Here is a 15,472-nt window from a genome sequence, read left to right as displayed (position 1 = left end):
GGGAAGAAAGGAAGGAGGGAGGGATAGAGAGATCAAGAATAGGGATAGCAGAGGTAGTATCATTCACAATCTAATTTCCAGGGAACTGATCTAAACTTTATAAAGTCACCAAGAATTATCAACTGACAGCTACTATACTAACAAAATTTAGAAAAATGAAAAACCACCACTGATACATTTTATGTTAGACATTGTCTTCAACTTATGACCAATTCAGTTTCTTATTTCTCCTCTAAAGGACATTCCAAATAATAAAAATACAAGAACTCAACAGAATATTAGAGAATTAAATCAAAATTGAACTAAAACCTAGTTACACTCAGATGATAAAATACTTATTAAATCTGTAAGCAAAAGGTTGATAAAATACTTATTAAATATGTATGCAAAAAGCCCAATGATGTTTTTTATTACCCCTTTTGATAGCAGTTTTAATCAGCAAATTAGACAGGGGTATAATACATATCAGTAAAATAGCATTACTTTGTGCTGCTAGACTTAGCATAGTAGTTCCCATGAGTCAGAATAGTGGGGATTGGAAACATCTATTTATCAAGCACCTACTATGTGCAAGGTCCTGGGGACAAAAATATCCAAAAAATGGGGGGGGGGGGAGTAGAATCCTCATTCCCAAGTAGCTTAGCACAGATGGTATGCTTATCAAATTTACAGATGCCACAAAGCTGAGAGGGATAGCTAACCATCTGTATGACAAAGCCAATATTTCAAAATATCCTGACAGGTTAATCAAAGAAGATGAAAATAGGCAGGGAGAAATCTAAGTCTTTTATTTGGTTTCCAAAAGAAACAAGATTATGAAAAAGGGGGTTTAGTGGACTTTCAAGTTCATATTGAAAAGTGACAGGGGGAAAAATTAATGAGATTTTGGGCTACATTAAGAAGGCAAAGCTTCTAGGAATAAAAAGAGAATCTTTCTGTACACTGACAACTTGACATCATTATATTCATTTCTGGGCACATCAATTTTAAAAAGACCCACATGAGGGGGAAGAGTACTAAAAGTCAATTAGTAGAGTAAGGTGGAGAATCATAAGTTCTAGGTCATTAAAAGTCCAAGGAACTGGGGTGTTTAATCAAGAAGAGAAGCTTGACATAGGTGGTTGGGAGTGCTACAAAATTAGCTGTGTTTAATTTTTTGTGGAAATAACTATTTGACTTATTCTGTTTGGCCCTATTAAGTAGAACCAGAAAAAAGAAATAGAAGTTCAGAGGATGGTAGACTGAAGAACTCTCAGATAGCATAACTAATCACATCATTTTAAACACAGAGAAACTGAGGCCCAGATAGGCGAAGTGATTGAGGCTGGATTTGAACCCAGATTTTCCTGATTCTAGGTCCAGGTCCAGCACTCTGTTCCCCATACCAGTATTGTTAAACCCAAACAGAAAAGGATCCTAGCTTGAATACTGATTTAGAAAATCACACATTAACATTTTCTATTTGGTATTTTTATTTGTTAAACATTTCCTAATTATATCTGTGGAGTGTGATACTTCTACCCTTCACCACACTACTTCTCAGATGCAGAGAGTCAAATTTAGGTTTTATGGTAAGGGAAATTTCTGGACAAATACCAGTGTTCAAAAGCAGGATGGAGGTGATGGGTTCCCCTTTAATGGAAATATTCAAAAAAGAAGCCAAATAACCTTTATTACATAAAACTATAGAAGGGACTCCCTTGTGTACAGGGAGTTGTGTTGTATTCTTGAGAGCCATCATATTTCTTGTGCTTGGTCCATCTGAAGAGGAATATCTTTATAAAAATTAATCTTGGAATCAATGAGACCTGACATTTTTGTCAAGTGTTTTACATACATGACCATGATCTTCCCAAAAAACCTGGAAGGTAGTTCTTACTTGCAGGTTCTTATCCCACTTTTACAGAAAGGGAACTGAGGATTAAAGGGGTTGAATAACTGGCTTAGAAAAACCCAATGAACAAAACAACTGCTTTAAAAGTACGATTGGCCAAATGCAAAAGGAGATTTAAAAAGTTAACTGAAGAAAATAATTCACTAAAAATTAGAACTGAACAAATTGAAGCAAATGATCCAATGAGACATCAAGAATCAGTCAAACAAAACCAAAAGAATTAAAAAATAGAAGAAAATGTAAAATATATCATTGGAAAAACAAATCATCAAGGAAAAGTGCCCTGATGTCCTAGAACCAGAAGGTAAACTAGCCATTGAGAGAATCCACCAATCACTTCCTGAGACTCCAAAAGGAAACTCCAAGGAATATATAGCTAAATTCCAGAATTATCAGATAAAGGAGAAAATATTGCAATTAGCCGGGGAGATGAGGGGGAGAAACAATTATCGAGGAGTCACAATCAGATTTACCTAAGATCCAGCAACTTCTACTTTAAAGGATCAAAGGGCCCGGAATATGATATTCTGGAAGGTAAAGGACCTTGGACTATAGCCAAAAATCAACTACCCAGCAAAACCAAGTATTATCTTTCTGGAGAAAAGATGGACATTCAATGAAATAACAGAGTTTCAATTATTTTTTTGATGAAAAGTTCAGAGCTGAGCAGAAAATGTGATCTTCAAAACAATTGATATCATGGTAAAAAGAAACCAAAAATACTGAAGAAAATGATCACCTTAAAAAAATAAAACTGGCCAAATGGTAAAGAGGGCACAAAAATCCACTGAAGAAAAGAACTCCTTAAAAAGCAGAACTGGTCAAATAGAGCTCACTGAAGAAAACACTAGAATTGGACAAGTAGAAACTAATCCATCAAAACAAACATTAAACAAATTCAGAAGAATGAAAAAGAAGAGAAAAAATATGGAATAACTCATCAGAAAAACAACTGACACTGAGGAAAGGTCATTAAAGAACTACTGATCTACATGAAAGTCATAATTTTTAAAAGGACCTAAATCCCATATTTCAAAAAAAAAAATTATAAAGGAAAACACCCCCAATATCTTAGATCCAGAAAGTAACATGAAAACAAAGAATTCAGAGATCATTTTCTGAAGAGGTCGCAATGAAAACTCCCAGGAATATTATAACCAAATTCCAGAGCTCGAAAATCAAAACAGCCAAAAAAAGAAACAATTCAAATATTGTGGAGCCACAGTCAAGGCCACAAAAAGATGTAGCAGATTTCACATTAAAGGAACAAAGAATTTGGAATATATTCTATTAGGCAAAGGAACTATGATTATAACCAAAAATAATCTCCCCAGTGTGAGAAATGAATATTTTTCTTATATTTAATAATTAATTTTGTTAGGACCAATTCTACTTCCTCATCCAGCAACCAACCAATGTGGGAAATCTCTCTTAAGAGGTTTACCCAGGCAAAGATTTAATCAGACAATAAAAGAAATTTGAAGTTTACACTAACGGTGTATTCCTGCTCACTGTGTTTTCTCAGACAAATATGGGGAAATGTTATTCTCATTATTAAGATGAGTGACCTAAGTTTTGTACTCCCAACACAGACTATCTCCAATTTATTTAAACCAATCAGAATTGAGGAGGCATCCCATAGGAACACATCCTCTTCAAAAGACATGTAAACTGTGACCCCATTAAAGATCTTTGGTCTAAGAAATAGTCAAATGACTGTCCTTTCATTAATAACTTGCTAGGCTTATTAACAAAATGATTAAATTACCTAGAAATGATACCTATTGAACCTTTTTAAAAGTCATATCAATAAAAGTGATTATAATCATTTAGAATAAAAATGGCTATTTAACAAAACTGAGGACTTTTCTTTTTTTTTAAATAGTTTTTATTTATAGGTTATATGCATGGGTAATTTTACAACATTGACAATTGCCAAACCCTTTGTTCCAATTTTTCCCCTCCTTCCCCTCTCCCCCAGATGGCAGGTTGACCAATACATGTTCAATATGTTAAAGTATAAATTAAATACAATATATGTATACATGTCCAAACAATTATTTTGCTGTACAAAAAGAATCAGACTTTGAAATAGTGTACATTTAGCCTGTGAAAGAAATTAAAAATGCAGACGGACAAAATTAGACGGACTGGGAATTCTATGTAGTGGTTCATAGTCATCTCCCAGAGTTCTTTCACTGGATGTAGATGGTTCAGTTCATTACTGCTCTATTGGAACTGATCTTGTTCATCTCATTGTTGAAAATAGCCATGTCCATCAGAATTGATCATCATACAGTATTGTTGTTGAAGTATACAATGATCTCCTGGTCCTGCTCATTTCACTCAGCATCAGTTCATGTAAGTCTCTCCAGGCCTTTCTGAAATCATCCTGTTGGTCATTTCTTATAGAACAATAATATTCCATAATATTCATATATCACAATTTATTCAACCATTCTCCAATTGATGGGCATCCACGTAGCTTCCAGTTTCTGGCCACTACAAAGAAGGCTGCTACTGCTACAAACATTCTTGGGAATGTCCCTTTCCCTTCTTTAGTATCTCTTTGGGATATAAGCCCAGTAGTAACACTGCTGGGTCAAAGGGTATGCACAGTTTGATAATTTTTTAATATAAAAACTGAGGACTTTTCAAACATTCCTGATGAAAAGACCAGAAATAAATAGAAATTCTAACATTTAAACAAAAGACTCAAGAGAAGCATAAAAATGTTTAACATCAAAGAATAAACATAAGAGAGTCAATAAACTTGATTTTTATATTTCCATATGGAAAGATGATACACTTAACTCAAGAACCTTATCATTATTAGGATATTTAAAAGGAGTCTAGATAGACAGAGTGTGAGTCAATTATGTTGGGATGATTAAAATGGGAGGGGGAGTAGTGGGGAGAGGGAATGAGAAAGATGCATTGGGAGAAGGAGGAAAGAGAGATGTAGAATGGGGGATATTTTCTCACATAAAAGAAACACACAAGGAAGTTTTATAGTGGAGGGAGAAATGAGAAGGGATTTGCATGCAATGTGCATCCCACTCATCACTTGAAGAGAAAACACACACACACATACACACACATATACACACACAGTCTGTCACCTCTCCATCACTCCATTGTCTGTGTTCTTGAAATCATTGTTGATCAGAGAAATACAAATTAAAATAATTTGAGGTTATCAAACGACAAATGCTGAAGGGGAGAAGGGAAAATAGACATACTTATAAAATGCCAGTGGAGTAATGAACTGATCCAATTGTTCTGAAAACAATTTAGAATTATGCCAAAAAGGATATAAAATTGTGCCTACCTTTTGACCCAGAAATATCACTATTTGGTCTATACCATGTATTTATGGCAACTTTTTGTGGTGGCAAAGAACTGGAAATTAAGTTGGAAAATGGCTAAAGTTATAATATATGATTGTGATGGAAAACTATTGTGTTGTAGGAAATGATGAAGGGGTACTTTCAGAAAAACATGGCAAGATCTATAAAGGATGCCAAGTAAAGTAAGAAGTGGAAGATTTATGTTACACATTAAAGAACAAAGTTGTAATGACGATCAACTATGAAAAGACTTGGCTACTCTGATTAATATAATGTTCCAAGACAATTCCAAAGCATTCATGATGAAAAAATATTATAGAGCTGCCAGAGAGAAAAATTGATGAACTTCTGCAAAATGACATATTTTTCTCACTTTTATCTTGCCTTTTTGAAAAGTATAGCTAATAAGGAAACATGGTCCATACTTTTTTCACATGTAAAATTGATATATGTTGCTTGCCTTCTCAGTGGGTAAGGAAAGAAGTGGGAAGGGAAAAAAAATTGGAGCTCAAAATTTTAAAATAAAAAAAATGGCAAAAATAATGAAACGGGAATTTAAGAGGAAAAAAATAATGTTCCAGTGCACTGCTGCGAAAATCTCCAGGTTCTCCTCCTATTTATTATTTAGTCCTCTTCTAAGTTCCTATAACCTAAATCTTCTATTCAATCAAAATTATGGTAACTGGACATGCCTCTTTCTTTCTTAATCAGTTCAGTGCCTAACTTTATGGTCTCTCTCCTCCCTAACTCTTGTCATCTGACTCAGCGACATAACATAGATATTGATACTCCCTTAAAAACCTTAACCTCCCAATCCTTCAACCTATTCATTTCACACAAACTCAACCAGTCAATAAGACCTTTTAATCTTGCCATCTTCCAGAAATGCAGAGTCTCCATGTTCATACCTGTGAAATCTCCTTATCTGACTTATGTACTGCCTTTTCATTTCTTCTGCCTTCCACCACCGAATCTGGGAAACTCTTCATCTCCACTGTGGCCTCCAATCCCTTTAAGCCTTAGTGCCCTCCCAGATCATCTCACAGCATTAGTCTTACTCCCTCTTCCTTTCTCTAAGGTGTGACCCCCTCAGTGAACCACTTACACTCTACATTCTTCTATTGAATTCAGTCCATTTTATTACCAGTTGCATAGTCAAGCTTCAGCCCATCTGCTGCCTTAGCTCAATTCTACAGGCTGGATTCCGAACAAATTTACATCACATTACTTCAATTAAGTCCTCACTTAGAAGTGTTCCAACACTACTCTAACTAAATCACCATCTTATTATCCTCTCCATAGCCATTCTTCTAAACTTTTTCATTTCCTAGAAATCTTAAGTGGCTCCCAATGAGCTCCACCCCACGCCCAATTTCAGCTTTAAGTTTCCTGAGGGCATTTGCAGAAATCTTTCTTTTATAAAGCTTTCTGCTACCTCCTTCACCACTATTTCAGGGACAAGGTGATCTCCCCCCCCTACTTATACAAATTGTCTTATTTTTTATCTCCTATGCTACAAAAGAGTGTCATCTCTATTCTTAACCACTTATCTTCAAGGTTTCCCTGTCAACACACTCCTTTCCTGGTCTCTTCTGTACTGAAAAACCCCTTAAGATTACATATTATTTTATGTCTCTTCTGACTTTGTGTCTAAACACATTAAGACAGACAATAAAAGATCCCTCCACTTCCTCTTCTTTCACTCTCTTAACTCCTGAATATCTGACTTAAAATATCACCATTCTTCAAAGTACAATGATCTTTTAATTGTCAAGTTCAATGGTCTTTCTCAACCCTCCTCCTCCTTGATCTCTCTAAAGTTTTTGACACTGCTGATTATCTGTTTCTCCTTGATACTGAACTTGTTTTCTCCTACCTTCTGGTATTCCTTTATTGGAACTTCATCTTGGTCATGTCCAATGATGGACAACACTCTCTGCTTGGTCCTGCTCTTCTCTATATATAATCTATATCTATATTCCCTTTAAAGGAAGCCTTTCCCAATCTCTATAAAGTTTACTGCATTCCCTCCAATGATTATTTGTGATTCATCCTGTATAAAGATTATTTATTTATATGTTGCCTCCCTCATTAGTTTGGGAGCTCCTCAAGAGTATGGATTCTTTTGCCTTTCTTGGTTTCTTCAGTGCTTTATATAGTGTCTTGAGCATGATATGCTTATTGGCTAAGAAGCAATGAAAAATGAAGAATACTGAGAGACATGAGTCAACTATGAATATTCAGGAAAATTATAAACCCAGTGAAAACACAACATAAATAAAAAAGATTTTTTAAAAAATCAAATTGAATAGTGTATAAGTATAATGTCCACACCTGACCCAAGAGAAAAGATGTGAGAAAGCTCATCTGCTTTTTTCCAGGGAGGGGAACCCTGTACATGTGAGATATTTTGCTGACAATATGTTGGTTAATTTTTCTGGATATTTCTTCTAGATGTGTCTAGGTTCCGTTTAACAAATTAATAGATAAAAAACAGACACTAACTACTGAGAAGAAATGAAAAATACCTATTAACACCGCACCTTTTATTTTGTGTGTTTGCTCATAATGTATTTGTAAAGATTTTTTTGGTAGGTTGGAAAGTTAAGCTGATTTTATTTAGGTAGTTAAAATGAAAAGTGTTAAGGAAAGTTGAAGATTATAAAAAGGAAAGATCAGCTTTCTTCTCTTCCCTGCCCACAACTGCAAAACCACATTTTGGTTCATTATTATATTTTGTTTATATATATATATATGTATATATATATATATATATATATATATTTTGTTTAAACTCCAACTTATTCGTATGTGAGATTTAAGGGGGAAAATGCAAGGCAAAAGCCAGAAAGCATTTATTAAATGTTGACAGGTGTGGGAATAAAAAAAAAAGGCAAAAACAGACTGTCTTCAAAATCAATCACAATAAAATGAGGGGACAATATACAAATAAATATATACAAGATAAAGATTGTCTCAGTGGGAAACCACATAGTATACTAAAGGTGATCTAGAAAAGCTCCTTAAGAAACTTTGGATTCTAGTTAAGCACTGACACAAGCTAAGGAAGCCACGAGGTAGAGACAATTCAATTTTTCCAATGCCTCCTGCCAGAATCTAACCTCCTTCAAGATTCAATTCAAACTTTAAGGACAGCAAATGAAAATTATATAGTAGGCAGATGGAATGTCATGTACAAGTTAGATCAATGCAACTGGATTGCAGAGTAGATTCAAGGAGTAAAGTTTTACACTGAAAAGCCACATAAACAAAACAAAACAAAACAAAAAAGTCATCTAAGCATTTTTTAAAATACAAAAGAACAAAAAGAAGCACAGAGATACCTTATAAACATCCGTATTGAATTTATTGTCTTTTTTTTTTTAAATCACCCTACATGTAATAGATTTGATATATAAGATACAACCAAGTTCTTTTTCTGTTCTACTTTGTATATTGAAATGTTCTTTTTGGTGAATGTTAAAGATTTTTTTGTTGTTGTTTTTTTAATTTTCAATGTCCTTAAAGAATACAAATAAAACAATTTAAAAGAATGTAAACATGGTTGTTCATCATATATCTGAAGGTGATAGTCAAATAATTTAACCAGATGTGGCTGACTGTAGTGGCCAAAGTTGAAAGTTGCCATTCATTCTTTACAAATGGCTAACATAGATACTTATTTTGCTTCACTTATTTGTTTCAAAGGTTATTCTTTCTGCTAAAAGCAAAATCTGGGTTCAGATTAAAAAAATCTTATTCAACATGAGAATTACATTACAGCAGTTAATTTTCTGTCTCTTATACACACCCACACCCTATCCCCCCTACCCATATAACCAAAGTATTTTCAATAGAATTGAAAGTTGGAAAAATCAATTTAATAACACTGACTTATTAACCTTCTTAAAATAAAAAAAAACAAAATAGTAAAAATTGTCTTGAAAATTAACTGACATTTATATATTGATTTAAGGTGTGCCCAGAACTACTTCCCAGGATTGTTGAGGATTAAATGAGGTATCTGCAAAGCACTAAAAAAACAGAGATTCTGGTGTGTTTAAGTGGGCAAATACTTCCTATATATGGTTCATCATTTGATCCTAACAACATTCTTAAGTAGGTCTTACTATAATCCCATGTTATAGATGACAAAGAGAGATTGGACTGGTGTCTGCACACCAAACTGGTAGCGCTGATTTGGCAAAATAATGAGTGTCACAAATGTCTTAATTAGATCAGGCAAGCTATCTAACCTCTCTATATATCTTTCTTCAATGGTAAAATTTCTTGAATATTACCTTGCAAACAATTAACACTACTTCTCTGAAAATTTATTGCAAAATCTTACTATTGATGCAAGAAGTACAAAACATTTTGAGATCTCAAACAGGGTGGTACAGACTTAGAGCCAGAAGAAAGCTCAGAAATCTGGTCCCCAAAGCCCTTCATATGCCACACGATCAGATCCAAGTCTTCTGATCTTTCAGATCCTAAACTCTTTGTATTTAGTCACATTAAGCACTGTGATTATGCACAATATGTAAGCGATAGAATAAGGTGGCACTACTTTACCTGCCCTTCCCCACCCCTTTAAAAGAATTTTAAAGATTTAAAATCAAATCAATGAACCAATAAGATTGCTAATATAGAAAGATTAGGATAACCATATATACCAATCATTTAAAAATAAGGTAATATGTTGAGACAAACTATCAAAGGGAGAAATTACACATGAAATTTCCTACACTTGAAGTTATAAAAGACTGAAATTTTCAACATTCAATAACAATTGATTCAAATGAGTACTGTTTCAAAAAATGTTTTATCATGAATCCCAAAATACTCTAGTGCTTTTCAGTTAGTACTAACAATTAAAATAAACCATAACTAAAGGAAGCTTTCAAACTGACTTATGTGTTCTAAGAATAAGCATATAACCTAACAAATTATGAGACCTGAAGGAGTCATGTCAAATTTAAAAGATAATCATAGTGGAGCAAAATAAGCTTTTAAAAACATCGTTACATATTTTTTTCTTAAGTGAAACTGTGATAGGAGTTGGAAGGAATTTTCTAAGCTCCAGAACTGAAATGTGCCTTATGTGATTTTTAAATGTCATGGAAATTTTATGACTGATCTAAGGGAGTTCTGGTATTGCTTGTGTCAACCAAAGAAAACATTATTTAGTCAAGAAATTTTCAAACATGTTTAAAAATTATAAAAAATTCAAACAAAATATTTACTTATTTAAATTTTTAATATGAACAATAAGGTCATTATGAACTTAATGTTATCAATAATTTTTCATCTGTTTTCCCTCTTAAGATTGCCTCTGGGGAAGATAGACAGCACAATAGAATAGTTGACCTGGAGTAAAGAAGATTCATCTTCCCAAATTCAAATCTGGCTTCAGATACTTACTAGCTATATGACATTTCGCAATTTAAATCTATTTGCCTCAATTTCTTCATGTGTAAAATGAACTGAGGAAAGAAATGGCAAACCATTCTAGTATCTTTGCCCAAAAAAAAAAAAAAAAAAAAAAAAAAATGGGATCACAAGGAGTTAAACATATTTAACAAGATTAATTCAAATTTATGACGATATGTATATATGTGCAACATATATATTACAATATCTTGGCTGTACAATGTTTCAAGGTACATTGTTTCTGCCATAAATTCCTTGAAAGTCTTTTTTTGCTTTTCTTTATATCCCCAGAATTTAGACTGGGTACTTAAAAAAAAAAAAAATAATGCTTGATATGACTAACTTAAAATAAGCCAAAAAAGAAGTCTAGCTTATTCAATTATGTAAGAGAGCCAAGAACCCTATTTAATAATTTAATCAAAGTATTATATTATTATATCATATTTACTCTATTAGAAAATCTAAAACAAGAGTGATTTAAATTAATTGTAACATTCTCTTTGCTTTTAAATTTGCAATTAAATCCTAATTAATGAATATTCTGGAGGAAAATGGTTCTTTAATAATAAATCTCAATTTACAATAAAATTTCATGCATTATAGAACCATATGTCTAAATATATAAATATTCATATGCTAAAAATACATTTAAATTGTAGATAAATCAGTTAAGACTAGCAAAACTAGAAATCTATAAAGATTCACAGCCTCTACAGTTTCTGTCTCCCTTTTCTTTCTGCAGCAAGGCTGGCTGTTATAAGCCCTCAATTCCCTCCAGATTTTTCCATCCCTCCTCTCTTACTAAAATATAGAAACAACTAAGGAAGTATCATTTATACTGGATTAATTATACTATGATTTCTAAATATCTAACTCCACCAATATTTCTTCAATCTTAAGTCTTATTTCTTAAATGGATCATAGATTTAGAGTTGAAACATACATTGCAGATAATCTAGTTCAGTCTTCTCCTTTTTAAGATGTAAGAAAATGGATTAACTAGAGAGGCTATATATATATATAACCAGCTGCCCATTGTCAAATAGCTAACTGGCAGAGTACATTTTGTAACTGAAGTCTTTCAAGGTTCATGAAAGATATAAAATTAAAGACTAAGAGCTAAAAAGAATCTTACAGATGATTTAGTATAACCTAATAAATTTAACACCCCCCCCCAAAGAAGCCAAATCCCAAAAAGTTTAACTGTCTTACCAGAGGCATAATGAATTAGTGACAGAACTAGGCCTACCAAATCTCTTGACTAAGTCTTACTAGACTTTCCACTGAAAAGATGACTTTTTAAAAAATCACAATAAGCCTTCCTGTCAAACTAGCCCTAAGAAATATTGAGATTTAATAGCTTTTGAGTCATGCCCTCCACATTTAGAGGAAATGCTTCAGTCATTAAAAGAGAAGTAACTCACTGACTTCACTTATACCCTAACCTAATACAGATTCTTAAGTCCTTTCTTAGTCTTTTATTAAGTTCCCAGCTTCACCAGAGTATTTCTCAACTACATCTCAATGTCCCTTAAGAATTCAAAACTACTTTTATATCACAGTAAAAAGAACCCATTCAGATAAACTTCCCCAGAGTGGAGTTTCTAGTTTCTGCTCTTTTATTACTGTAATTCCTTTTTTAAAAATACTATTTAAAAGTCCTCCCCCAATACTAAAGAAAACACATAATACTCATCTGAGAACCAAATAAGGTAATGAGGCAGAAGAAATAACTTGCCTACTTAACAAGAACACACTCCTGAGTCTGAGACTTAGGAGTAAGTGTGCAAAGTTAAGTAGAGAAAAATAGTAAGCAATGATTCAAAAAGATAAGAGGGAAAACAGAAAAGGACAAGAAAAGACAAGATCAGTGCTCTTCAAAATTCTTAGATTATATAACTTTAAGAAAATAAATGCATGTGTATTAACATACTATGTATATTATAAGCCGTATTATAAACCATACATAAAATATATATTATAAAACAAGAGAGAAAATTTCAAAGGATAAGATAAAGGTGAAATGAACAATGTAAAATATATTAATGATACAAAAAAGATTTTTGATCTCACAATATTATTAGTAATGTTTTGGTAAGAACAATTTGAATGCACTTCAAAACCTGTGTGTATATCCTAAAGAATAGGGCAGAAATAAAGAGATCAATCTCTAGACCTAAGAGGCAGCAACAGAGAAAACTGCTGAAATCCTTACTTTTTCACCTACTTTCCTATATTACCTTGGAGAGTCACCTAAACTCTGATTTTTTGATTCCTAAAGGAATTACATAACTTCTGAGACTCCTGACACCTCTAAATCCAAGATACAATGAAAAACGATTATTGCATTAGCTTAATTGAACTGGGAAGGGGGTGGGGTATGTTAGCCATAATGAGCTCTTGAACAAGTATTTAGAGCCAGCCCATGTTCTTTCAAAAAGGGAAGAGCCTTGAACCTCTCAGCTCCTCTGAATTTAACACCTATTATCACTTTCCTTCAGATTTCTATGTTATACAGATCATTCCCTAAACCTAAAATACAATCTTGTGATGTGAATAGCATAGTTCTGTTGAGAAGTTTCAAAGCTTACAACATTACCAATAAAGAGAATTTAAAAGTCTAGTTGACAAAGTGGTAATTAAAGTGTTTTACCCACAAAACTGTAAAAGGCTCAATACTAAATTAGGCTTCTGATGAAGGCTGGAAGAAAAGGTGGTAAAACACACCACTGAACAGCTGTTAGACACAACATTTTATTCAGAGTATTTTATGTTCATTACCCTAGATACACAATCAATAATGGAAGTTAATGATTTAAAGTTTTAGGGAGTTTTTTTTTGTTGTTGTTAAAATCCTTATGCTAAATAAATGAAAAAGAAGTTAGTATCTCAGTTATGACAAGAAAAAAGATGATGAAACAATAGGAAACTACTAAATTATCAGACAATCCTTTCTCTACCAAAATACTTTAATTGGTTTCAAGCAACTTGATTGTAATATCAAAAAAGAGAAAAACAAAATCCCCCTTTTCAGAAAGTAAGTTACCTGAGGGTCAATAATCAATGAATAAAGCAAATATCCACTATATTGTGTTACGAGACTATCAAACCTAATTAAATTAAAAATCTATTAGATAGCAACCAACTTTTAAAACACAAGGTCTATGTTTACTTTAAGTAACTCAATTTCTGCTCCAGGCAAACAATTCAACATTATATTTTGCAGCAATTCAAGGACTAAATTATATTAGTGACATTCTTTTTAGTACTCCACTTACTTTCAATATTACTTAATTCTATATGAAATCTAATATATTCAAACTATGATCTAGAATAACTTTCACAGCCCAAGTTATGAAAATAAATTCTCCCCAAAAGGCTGATTTATCTTCAGTTGTCATTTGCCAAAATATACAAAATACTCTGAAAGAAGGAACAAACAACTAATGGACATACTAAGCAAGGCCATCTGTCCTATATTACAACACTAATGTAAGGTCTAGAACCAAAAATTGATGAAACATATTTTGATTTTGAAATAGCAAAGTATACCTTAGACATTAACTCATTCAATTTTTAAAAGGTATGTGGATTTTTTCCTTTGCATAATGAGAACAAAAGATCAGCGATGACCTGAATGATATAATCTTGATAATATGAGCAATAATAATGTCACACAAATGTCTTTTGGGTAAAATATTGGTTTTGCACCATCCCAATACCTTTTCATCCTTAATACCATCCCTTCAACTGTTCAAAGTATTTTAATGCAAGACAAAATATTTTGTTCTCAAAAAGATTAGGTCCACAAACAGAATTCAATGCTGATGGGCATTAATTTGTTTCAAATATCACAGAAGATAATTATGCTTCATAATTATTCGCTCAGTAGTGCTTTTCAAAAAAGAGATTTTGATAGAAATGAGGGTCCTTTTTTATTCTACATATCCTAGCAAACATTTATAAGTTTGGTTTTTTTTTAAATATACATTTAATTATAAGCTTCCTCTTACCTGTCTGCACAGTCAAATCCATTTTTTGTGGTTGATACATCAATGGACCATCATCATCTAATGGAAGAACACATTTTTGAACAAATCTTTTTCTTGCAGTTTGATTATGGATCTTTTGAGGAGAAATATCAGGATTCCTTTCTTCTCCCAACCTTTTATTTTTCAGAAGTTCTATCAGTGTAAGAGACTGACTTTTTTTCCCACTGGGCAGTTCTACTTTTGTTTCATCAGATTCACTTAGGAAACTGAGCCCTTCTTCCCCTGATGTTGACACTGATACAGCTTCAGTCTTTAGGCCATTACGGTATGCTTCAAGAGGTATAACATTTTCAGATAAAAAGTCATCACTGGATGCAAGTTTCTGAGCTACAAATGGTCTGGGAATAATACGGCGACTGTTCAACGCCTTTAAAATTTTTGCATATTTTTCTTCATTTTGCATCATCTCATTAAGAACACAGATTGGAGATTTATGAGCATCCCATTTAGTTTTTCCAAGTCTTTTCAGGTGTCCTCTCACATGATTTGATAACCCAATTTTAGTATCAAACCAACCACCACAGAGCTGACAAGTGTGCTCAGAAGCAGATTCAGACTTCTCTATAGCTAGAGGGGAAAAAAATGTAATGTGTCAAAGACTTTTTTAGATTGCTAGTCTATTTACCCTAAAATCAATTACTCTGGAAAACAGGATATGCATGCTCCCATAAATAGAAACAGAAACAAAAGCAAAGCAAAATCTTTTCCTATTCATTAAATGTGACCATGTACTCCACATACCA

General features: G+C 32.9%; 1 protein-coding gene across 8 annotated transcripts in view; it reads right to left on the bottom strand.

The window, feature by feature from the left end:
- ZNF644 (zinc finger protein 644) overlaps positions 1-15,472 on the bottom strand; it is a 149,353-nt gene that overhangs the window by 64,772 nt on the left and 69,109 nt on the right. For 7 of the 8 annotated variants that reach the window (XR_012481901.1, XR_012481900.1, XM_074266272.1 and 4 more), the window contains one exon: positions 14,691-15,296. The exons of the other annotated variant lie outside the window; for it this stretch is intronic. Coding sequence is in view for 5 of the 7 variants with exons in the window: in XM_074266272.1 (XP_074122373.1) it covers positions 14,691-15,296 (606 nt within the window). In the remaining 2 variants the exon portion in view is untranslated. The remainder of the gene's footprint in view (positions 1-14,690; positions 15,297-15,472) is intronic. 8 annotated transcript variants of the gene reach the window in all.

Source organism: Sminthopsis crassicaudata, chromosome 4, assembly GCF_048593235.1.
Source record: "Sminthopsis crassicaudata isolate SCR6 chromosome 4, ASM4859323v1, whole genome shotgun sequence".
Lineage (NCBI taxonomy): Eukaryota > Metazoa > Chordata > Mammalia > Dasyuromorphia > Dasyuridae > Sminthopsis > Sminthopsis crassicaudata.
Note: the sequence above shows the minus strand (reverse complement) of the source record. Positions and strands in the feature narration are given on the sequence as shown.